General features: G+C 35.4%; 1 protein-coding gene across 2 annotated transcripts; it reads right to left on the bottom strand.

The window, feature by feature from the left end:
* Positions 1 to 7,226: 7,226 nt before the first annotated feature.
* Positions 7,227 to 8,947, bottom strand: LOC149401119 (Yippee family putative zinc-binding protein). 2 transcript variants are annotated; one of them, XM_089613148.1, is made up of 5 exons: positions 8,646 to 8,947; positions 8,230 to 8,282; positions 7,781 to 7,889; positions 7,604 to 7,659; positions 7,227 to 7,523 (listed from the first exon to the last, which is right to left on the bottom strand). In XM_089613148.1, the coding sequence occupies exons 1-5, from the start codon at positions 8,739 to 8,741 to the stop codon at positions 7,439 to 7,441; spliced, it is 399 nt and encodes a 132-aa protein (XP_089469274.1). In that variant the 5' UTR covers positions 8,742 to 8,947; the 3' UTR covers positions 7,227 to 7,438. The 2 variants fall into 2 exon arrangements, with proteins under 2 accessions (XP_089469274.1, XP_089469275.1); XM_089613149.1 differs by having other exon boundaries at positions 8,230 to 8,273; positions 8,646 to 8,944.
* Between the last annotated feature and the right edge of the window lie 1,910 nt (positions 8,948 to 10,857).

Below are 10,857 nucleotides of genomic sequence, written 5' to 3'. Positions count from 1 at the left end.
GGTATTTCTCTCTCTCACTCCCTCTCTGCCTCGCTCCCTCTCTGCCTCGCTCTCTCTCACTCGATTTAAACTCACAGTCGTCGTCTCGTGCCTCCGGACCTCACCGTGCGCTCAGCCCCGGCCCCGCTGCCTCCGAGTCACCACTGCCTCTCTCTCTCACTCGGTATTTCTCTCTCTCACTCCCTCTCTGCCTCGCTCTCTCTCACTCGGTTTAAACTCACATCCGTCGTCTCGTGCCTCCGGACCTCGCCGTGCGCTCAGCCCCGGCCCCGCTGCCTCCGAGTCCCAGCCACCGAGCCGTTGTCCCCGAGTCCCAGCCTCCGAGCCGTTGTCCCCGAGTCCCAGCCTCCGAGCCGCTGTCCCCGAGTCCCCGGCCGGCCGTCCTAGCAGGTTAGTGTATATATTAGTTTTTTTTTTTTTTATAATCATATATTACTTAGTTAACTAGGTTAGTTAGGTTGATAAATATATATTAGTGTATATATTAGTTAGTTAGGTTAGTGTATATATAATATGTTAGTTAATATGTTAGGTTAGTTAATTAATGTGAAATATGTAAGTTAATAACAATGTGTAACTTAATTAGTATTAATTTGATAATTAATTTAACATGTTTAGTAATTTGGTTAAGTTTAATAATTCTATTAGTTTAGGTTAAAAGTTTAAATTGATTGTAAATTAGTTAGTATTAATATGATAATTTCACATGTTTAATAATGTGATTAGTTTATATTAGGTTAAAATTAAGTTTTAATTGTTTTTTGACATGTTTTGATATATAGTTTGTGACATTTTTAAATTTTTTGCTTTTAATTAATTTAGATTAATTGTAAGTAAATTATTACCTAGAAATTGTAATTAGTTTAATAATTACATTTATGTTGCTTAGTTTATAATTAGTTAATTAATTTGTGATAAGTTTGTGTAGTTGATTTAACATTTAATGAAATTGTAATTTAAATAAGAAAAATAGTTTTGTGACATGCGTTGATAGTTTGTGACATGTTTTGATAGTTTGTGATATTTTGTTTATTTCGATTTTTCATTTATAAATGTTGTGATCGAACCACAGAGGTTCGGTTTAGGGCTGAGCTAATTTATAGGATAGTTCTGGATGGTTTGTGTATGTTTTAAATAATTTTGCAGGTTTTTGGTTTGTCAGTATAATAGGGGAAACTCTGCCGAAATTTCGGTAGAGTTTCGAATTAATTAGTTTAAAAACTCCCAACTTATTCAATCCGAGCTCAAAATAACATAGAATTCATAATCTCTCTTTCATTTTGTTCTCCGTCGTCCTTTATCAATAACTCTTTCAAACTTTCATTTCTCGCTCTCATTCAGCGAAATGTCCAATCCAAGTAGAGATTGGATCACGGAGAATAATCGGGTGACATTGCAGTACAAAACCGGTGTTAACGAGTTTATTCGCGCTGCAAGAAGATTCCCTAACGAAAATGGAAAATATCGGTGTCCTTGCAAACCTTGCAACAACGTGAGATGGCACGACATCGGGGTTGTCAGGAATCATTTGTTGAACAAGGGGTTTACCCCAGGCTACACAAAATGGTATCATCACGGCGAGCTCGGGCGTGTCGTCCTTCCTCATGAAGAAGATTCCATCGGAGGAACAGATCATAGAGGAATAGGAGGATTGCACGGTGCTGTGGAGGATATCAGGGATCACGAGGATTTCGACGATGCTACGGAGCCGACCCAGAGCGAGGTGCGTGCAGAGGAGCAAGTGGAAGACCTATTCGCCGAGTTGGAAGCAGAATTGTACCCTGGATGCAAAGAGTTTTCTTCTTTGTCGTTCTTGGTTTCGTTGATGCACCTCAAAGTCACGAACCATTGGACGAACAAGTCGTTTACAGAACTCTTGCAGCTCTTGAAGAAGTCTCATCCAGCTGGTAATCGAATTCCGGATAAGCATTACGAGGCAAAGGCGAAGCTGAAGCGTTTTGGCATGGGATACGAGATGATCGATGCGTGTATTAACGATTGTGTCCTATTTCGAAAAGATCTCGCGGAAGTCGACGTGTGCCCAGTATGCAACGAGAGCAGATGGAAGCCAACTGGGAAAATGATACCGCAAAAGATTTTGCGATATTTTCCCCTGAAAGATCGATTGAAGCGGTTGTACGCGTCTCGACACACGTCGCTTCTGATGCAGTGGCACGAAAGAGATCGCGTCAGGGAAGTTGGTGTTCTACGACATCCTGCGGATGGTACGACGTGGAAAAACCTGGACGAGAGATACCCAGGCTTTGCTGCAGAGTCACTCAAAATAGCGGTGTATGTGTACTTGTGGATGATTTCACTTACTATGGTCGAATGGAAGACGTCATCGTCGTGAACTATAGGCATAACTGTAGTGTTGTATTGTTCAAATGCATTTGGTACGGTGACAAGTATCATGCAAACCGACTAGTGCACACCGATAAGACTACTGGAGAAACGAGTGCTTATACTGCGAAACAGTGGTTTAAAGAGGAGCCGTACGTACTCGCGACTCAAGTCAAACAAGTTTTTTACATCGAAGATCTTGTTAAAGGCGGCGACTGGGAAATCGTCCAGGAATGCAATCATCGAGGGATTTGGGACATTCCTGAAGTTGACCCCTCCAACTCAGTCTCGATCTCATTGACTATAGAGTTGTCAAACATCGAGCGTTTGAATCATCGACACGAAATCGATGAAGCTGAGTTAGTGACTGTCGTTGATGATGATGAAGAAGACGATGATGAAAATGAGAGACGGGTCGTTTTTTAGGGAGAAGATGTTGATGTCGATATAGAAAATGATATTAACATTATAGGCATAGATGACGATGAATGAGTAATATCTTTTTGTATGTTTATTTACTATATAATGTAACCACGGTTTTCCTCCGCCATATGTGAGGTTTGTTAATAATAAAATCCGTGGTGCCGTCCACGTTTTTTTTAAACAGAAAACTAATATTTATTTACTAATATTGTTCACATCTTACAGGATGTCAGATGCAGGTGGAGATGAGTCTCCGCTACACCGTTCAGGAGCAGGTGGAGATGAGTCTCCGCTAGAGACACCGGGTTCCCAAGGTCCTAAGAAAACAAGGGGACCAACAACCGGCTCTACTTTGGCAAAAGCAGCGCTTGGGGTACCCGGTGCGAAAGTTGTTAGGTATGACCCAATCAACCAAACTTTCTACCAGGACGTAAGAAAAACAATAAAAAAAGGTAGGAGTATTCAACAACCGCGTCGGCGCTTTGGTGAAAGTCCATATCCCGGTCACACTTCGTGATTGGAACGAAGTGACGCCCCAGATGTTGGGCAATATTCTGAGCGCACTTCATTCCGAGTACACTTTCGTGTACAAGGATGATGAGACCGAGGAGCTGCTTCCGGCGGATTGCTATCGTCATCAGATTGACCAGACTATCATTCGCGATGCAAAGCGAATGAGGCGCAATCAAAAGTCTAGATTATCAGGGACTTTCTTAGGAAAATGTAGTGGGCAAATGAATGTCGCCAAGAAAGAAATCCCAAAAGGATATCAAAAAGACGATTGGGAGAAGGTGATAGAGGAGTTCGCAACTGACGATTGGAAGGTAATGTATAATTCAAAAAAATTATGTTATCTTCTATGAAATCGAATTATAACGCAATTTAATATGTGCAAAAAAAGTCTACTCGCAACAGAGACAATTCAAAGAACAAGAAAATGAAGTCCACACAAGGGTCGATTTCTTTTTTGGCTCATCGACATTTGAACGTAAGTTTATTCTAATTTTGTAATATTTTTTTTTGCAATAAATACATTACTCATATTTTCATAAGAACTGCAAAGTAGGGAAGATGGGACTTTGGCATCGGCGTTAAACACGTGGGAGAAAAAACATCAAGATGATCAAGGCAATTGGACGACAGCTTGGGCGCAACAAGCATTTGTAAGTTACTTGTGTTAATTACTTAATAATCAAGTTTCGATAATCTTAATAATTTTTTTAACATATGTTTGAAGGCGCGAATTATGACTCAAGTCGAGGATATGCAGCGACAAGCAGCGGAGTCAGGCCAAACGTTTGACATAGACCAGGCGGAGCAGTACGCGATGGATACTGTTCTCGGGCAACGTCGAGATTGGTATGTCGGGATAGGTCCCTCGATCCCGAGATCCTCGTATCTCGGCCCAGGCTCAGGACGACAGCTCGTCCTCAGGTTCTTCATCGAGGCGCGTTCCAGATCCAGTGGTTAGCGAGCTACAAGCAGCGTTGGCCGCACAACAGGCTGCAATGGAAGAGATGAGGCGTGAGCAACGAGCTGAGATGGAGACGTTTCAGCGACAGTTCTTTGCCTAGACACAGCAGCATCCGTCTCCCAAGCAGACATCCCCCGCGACGCTGCACCCTGGGACGACGCCGCCATCAGCTTCAATGCCGAATGTTCAGACGCCGCCATCCGCTTCAATGCCAAATGCTGATCAGACGCCAGGTTCGGTAGAATTTCAGCGACATCGTTCGAGCGCCAGCGCACCAGGCCGCCAAGGCGCACGAGGAAAATCTGGCGGAAGAGGAGGCCGTGCATTCCAGAATTGGAAGACTTCGAGTGAAAAAGAGAAACAAACAGAATAGATTGTAATTTTTTAATTTATTGAACGTAAATTATCAAATTTTATGAATTTAATATTAGAATTTCTATTAAATTATTTATATAATTATTCTAATTAATATTATTCAAATTATTTATTTAATTATTCTAATTAATATTATTCAAATTATTTATTTAATTATTCTAATTAATATTATTCAAATTATTTATTTAATTTAACAAAAAAATTATTTAATTAATTTTGAAATAATTTTTTAAATTATAATTTTTAAATAATTAATAGGCTGATTCTATTAGAATCAGCATTTAAAAAAAAAAAAAAACTTCAGACAATCAGATGCGACTTGTCGCATCTGATACCTTCGCGGGAAAAATATCAGATGCGACTAGTCGCATCTGATTGTACTGTAACCCGCCAAATATTTCGCGGGGAATTACTATCAGATGCGACTAGTCGCATCTGATACGTTTCGCGCGAAGGTATCAGATGCGACTAGTCGCATCTGATACTTTTAAATAACTTATTTTGGAGGATATTTCGGTGCGACGTTTGGTGCGAGAAGTCGCACCTAAAATGTCGCACCTGATAGTAATGACTTTCAGGTGCGACAAGTCGCACCTAAAATCATCAGGTGCGCACTTTCATATGCGACTTTGTCGCATCTGATGATACTTTCAGGTGCGACATTGGTGCTTTCAGGTGCGACTTTTGTCGCACCTGATGCTATTAATTGTACTAGTGTCATTGTGTTGGATGAAAGGTCATGTCTACTACTATAGAATTCCGCCGGAGTTCACCATTGGTATATTTTCCGGTCACCGGCAAGAGGCGGTCTTCATCGTCGATCTAAAAATAAATTTTACGAGCTGGGTAACTAAAGCCCTCAACTAATTTCTCTCTCTCTCTCTCTCTCTTATTTTGAACCACGTTTTTCTATATCACCCGCTCTCAAACGCCCATTATGCAATTTTTTATGGAAATAACTGTAAATTTTCGAATTTTTTTGTGAATAATAAATGGAAATTTAATGAAGATTAGTTTTGATTTTTGGGTTTACAGAAAAAATCTAAGAAATGAAATTTGTGAAAATTTTATTTTTAATTAAGAAAGTAGGTTGATTTTTTTTTTTCTAGAAATTTCGAAACTCATAACATTTGTCATTAATTGTCGAATTTTTTTCAATTATTTATATTTTTTTGTTAATTATAGCATGTTTAATATGAGGATATTTAAGTAAAATATAATTGTCATTGGCGATTTTCCTAAACGTTTGCACACGTTGGCTACATTCAAATTTTATAAATTATTTTTTGCTACAAATCTACAATGCCCTTTTTCTAATTCCTTTTATTTCTTATCTGAAATATTTAATGCAGGGTATTTTGGATATTTGATCCTCGTTAATTTATGTTAATGGCTATTTTACAAAATTAACAAAACATTGACTATTTAGAAAAAATTAAGTTTGTTATTAACTAGTTAGTAGGGGTATAATCGGGTAGGATTAGTCGATTTTTTCATGTCCTATCAACCTAAATTGCTACAACTAAATATTTAGTTTTAAAACTCAAAGCAAACCGAGGTAAAACCAAAAAATAATCGGGTTGGTTTGGATTGTTTTTTCGGATTATAATTCTCGAAAAATTACTTTATAACTCGAACGAAAATCATATATGTATATGATATTTAATACGTTATTTCAAATAAAATAAAAAATCAAAATTTTACTTATCTTTAGAAAATTTACATATTAAAATAGAAATTAAAGGATTATAATATTATTTAAAAAATGATATTTTTTAACTTTAGTACAATCTTAAAAAAATTAAAGGATTAACATAATTGGGTTGGTTTGGTTTAACTCAATCTCACGGCTATAAAAAACCAAACAAAACCAACTCGAAACAATTGCGGTTTGAGTTGGTTACAAATCAAGCTAGTTAGCTAGAGAGCCAAAAGGTAAGCCTTTCATATTACTCAGTTAACAAAGTTTTAATCATTTTTTTAACCAATGTTCCGATGTTTCTTTTAAAATAAAAAATCATTTAAAACTAGGGAAATTCAAAAGTAAATTGGGTTTTTTTAGCTAGGCAATAAAAAAAATCAAGCTTTTTGGTTATAAGTGTTAGATTTCAGTCTTAAAATCATCCTTAATACAAATATATAGAATCTGGTGCATAATTCGACCATTGGATCTTCACCGAGAGATTACTTTTGCAGAATCTTTCGTTGAAACTAACTGTGTCGTTTTTTAATCTGTATATATCGTGTGTCATATTCAGATGTTCACCGAGGAGTTTTTTACCCTTCAACCTGTAGTATATCGTGTACTCTTTCTGGTTTGTGAGAGACCTTCTCGAGGGTGTAACATCTGAATATGAGGATTAGCCCTTTTATCGCTAAAAATCCATCAGTGTCTTTCCTAATTTGTTCATTTGGTATTCGCACGATATAATATGACCGAGCTATTTGTAAATTAGAACTCAGTATATCTCATGCTTATAATAATTTTGTATGTTAGTATCCTCAAAAAATTATTTATATATCAGTAATTTACAATTTTCATCATCTTATCTAATTTTGGCACAAAGGAAAGCAATATTTTTTTTCAATGAGTAAAGATGGATAGTTGTAGTAAGTGTGATAAGCCGGAAATTATACCTGAACCAGCTATAAGATCTTTATTATGACTTTTAATTTCAACCTTACCTAATTTTACATTCAACTTCATATCATTCTTTCTCCACGACCACGAAACAGCTTTATTTGAAATGATACTACAATAGAGAAAAGGAGAAAGAAGAAGATCTGGGTTCTAAATTAATCATCTCAATGATAAGATGATTCCTAAACTTCTTCGGCATCGCTGGCGCTAGTGTGGGTGTCAATGTAAAACTCCGTCGATACATCGTCTTCGTCCACAATCCTTCCCCTGAAATCAATCAAGCCATGAATGAGATGACAAAATATTAATTAGACACTTTCAAGCACAAATTAACCTTTTAGTATTACCTTTCAAGAACAAACTTTCCCTCTTTATACTTCTGGCTCTTTTCATGTGCAACTTCCTGTGTGAAATGTAACAATTTTTTAAGTCAACAAAGGGGTCAAAATGTATATACGACTAAATAATGAAAAGAAAAAAGAAAAAAGAAAAAAAAATGTTCATATTTTAAGAAAATATTTTACATATTTCCATCCGACGATTTGTCCACAAAAACAGCAAAAGGTATCAGCGACGGTGTGAAGCCCCGAAAACATCGTTCTCTCCTCGAACGCACCGTAACTTATATTCACCCTGAATTACCCAAAACCGTAAAATCAATTGAACCGTTTTCAAGTGTTTCTCATGGTAGCAAAAAACAGCAAAAGTACAAGAATTTGGTCTTTCAATTGCAATTCTCATCGATGAGCAGATAGTACAAACAAACTGTTTTTTCACACATGACACATGGCCAAAAAAAATCTTTAGATAAAAATTTACAAGGCTTAAGTATAATGCTAAGCAACGTAAGAGAAAAAAAAGACAAGAAATACTTGACCATAATATAACTCTTTTTTTTCCCTTCCTTTCTTGAAGTCTAAAGTCTTTGAAGAAAAATAGAGTCAAGTATTAAGAGGAAGATCAAGAAACTTACACATCGTTGAAAAGGTAAGCCTTTCCATGGCGGCAGTGAAAACTCTGATAAAACTCCATACACAAAATTAGAATAACCTTATAATTAGGACAATTTGGCTATCATTTCGGTGGTTTATATTCTTAAGAAAAACAATATATCTTGCTAACAGTGACACCAATTCTATGTTTTGTTCTGATTTAGATTTTGCACTTGAAAATTGGCTTGACTGTGTAATTAATTATTCATTATTTAAATGAAAAGAATTCTGAATGATCACTGGAAAAAAAAAAACTAACACTACACACAAATAGTGACAACCTAAAAAAAGAATGTCAAGATTAATGATATAGGTGATAAAAGAACATATCTTTACAAGAAAACTAAAATCTTGAAGAGAGATTGAATAATTAAAAGGAAAAAGAGAATAGATTTACCCGAGAGATAAGATTATGAGCAAGAGCAAGGTGGGTTTTACAGAATTTGCATTTATAAGACCTTTCTTCCAATTCTACCAAAAATACCCTTCCCATCTTCTTCTTCTTCTTCTTCTTCTTCTTCTTCTTCTTTTTGTGAAACAGTACTTTCTGGGTTTGATCCAAGAGACGAAGAAGAGTAAATAGATGAGAGAGAGAGAGAGAGAGAGAGAGAGAGAGAGAATTATCTGTTATTATTATTAGTTTCTTTCAAAGCCAAACACAAAAAACCAGCTGTCTAAACTCTACGGTGAAACAATGGCTAACATTTATTCGCTTTCATTTGTCAAATAGATTGTTTATCAACACGTGTCGTCTGTGACTATAATACTTCCGGAGTATTTAATTTTAAGCGTACGTCCAAACTTTTACAAGCTCTAGCGCTTCTGTCCGATTTTTGGTTTTATTGTCATATTTACCCTTGAATCGTTAAACCATTGATTTATAAACATAGTGAGCCACTATTTTATTTCATTCATTAAATATGAATTAACTAAATTATGAAAATTGTCGATTACAAAATAACAATTTTGTCATAAGATTTTTTTTTATTTATCACTTAAAATTCGAAGCTTTCAGCTATGAGCTTTTTTTTAACTAGTCGGTTAAATAGTAAAACATGTTGAAATGTTTTTACCTTAGTGGAAAAAGAGAAAAAAATATCCGGTTTACTTCTTATCAAACTATATTTAATTGGAATGTACTGTTCCGATCAGGACCAATTATAATTGGTCAATATCGAATGCAGATTTAACAAGCGTAGATGGTAACAAATAATTATAGTACAACAAGGATTGAAATCTCACGCGAGTTCTCCTTTCCCGCAGAGGTGCGGGAGTGAGATGTCAATGACTTGTGGTTTATCTTTCTTCTCGCGAGTTCTTGCATCCTATCTCACATCTGCACATCTGAACGAGAATTTTGCTTCGGAGATTCCGTCTTGGTCACGACCAGATCTGCTCCGATCTTGCTTTTTCACTTGTTCGTGTCATTTTTTTTTCAATTGAAACTTTTAGCCATGTTTGAATTTTAAAGATCCGTAAATATCTAGAGATATAAGTGGTGAAGAAGAATAAGAGCATGGCTCCACTTTTAAATGAATGTATTATAAATTAACAGTAACAATATATGCAGAAGAGATAGAAAGAGAGAGAGAGAGAGAGGGAGAGAGACAGAGAAAAGGGATTGTCAGTTTTAAATGAAAAAAATATATTACTAGAAAGCAATAAAATATATGTATTTGTATGAGAAAATGTGAGTTCATCTATATTATAAACATAAAGGTTCAAGTGCACCGTGCAAATAAAGTAATAAACCAAATATATTTTCTATATACCAATTAATTAATTTATTCAATTGATTTATTCTTATCATCTATCATTTCATTTCATGATAGAAAGTATACTATATTAAATAAAAAGAAAATTGAAAGAGAGAGAAAATGATGAACACATATATTTACAAATATACATTATTATCCAACATTAATTTCAATAATCCTTTTTCTTATGTATAAAAATTATAAAATAATTTATTTAAATTTATTTATTGTTGAAATATCTCGTGGGGTACTCTTTATTTTAGGGGTGTTCATGAAAACCGTCAAATCAAACAACCCGATCGTCCAAATTAAATCGCACTCTTTTATAAACCGCCCCATTAGAACCCGATGAAGTTTGGGTTGTAACCAACTCTAAACCGCAATTGTTTCGGATTGGTTTGGTTTTTTATAGTTGTGAGATTGGGTTGAACCAAACCAACCCGATAGTATTAATCATTTAATTTTTTTAAGATTGCAAGTATTTTGTATGTACTATTGTTAAAAAAATATCAATTTTTTATAATATTATAATTAAATAAAAAATATTCAGTACTATATTTTATTATTTGCGAATACATGAAAATTTAGTAATTAGAAATATGGCGTAATTTTTATTTTAATATGTAAACTTTCTAAATATAAGTAAAATTTTGATTTTATTTGACATAACGTTTTAAATATAGAGCAATTAGCGCAAATGGTCCTTGGCCTTTCAGCGAATTTTGGATGTCATCCCCAATTCAAATTAATCAGTAAAAATGTCCTTGAACTTTGTAATTGTTGGTAATCAAGTCTAACATTAACAACGTTAGATTTAAGCCCAATTACTCGTCGACAACCAGCCAAAAACCC

Source organism: Urtica dioica, chromosome 4, assembly GCF_054948205.1.
Source record: "Urtica dioica subsp. dioica isolate 48M chromosome 4, U.dioica_male_clone48M_v1_H2, whole genome shotgun sequence".
NCBI classification, from domain to species: Eukaryota; Viridiplantae; Streptophyta; class Magnoliopsida; order Rosales; family Urticaceae; genus Urtica; species Urtica dioica.
Note: the sequence above shows the minus strand (reverse complement) of the source record. Positions and strands in the feature narration are given on the sequence as shown.

Excerpts from the sequence above, each read along its gene's own strand:
- LOC149401119 (XM_089613148.1), bottom strand. The coding sequence starts at position 8,741 with ATGGGAAGGGTATTTTTGGTAGAATTGGAAGAAAGGTCTTATAAATGC. Across the intron at positions 7,890-8,229 it reads GCTTACCTTTTCAACGATGT|GGTGAATATAAGTTACGGTG; the intron begins GTAAGTTTCTTG and ends TGGGTAATTCAG. Across the intron at positions 7,660-7,780 it reads AAATCGTCGGATGGAAATAT|GAAGTTGCACATGAAAAGAG; the intron begins GTAAAATATTTT and ends CATTTCACACAG.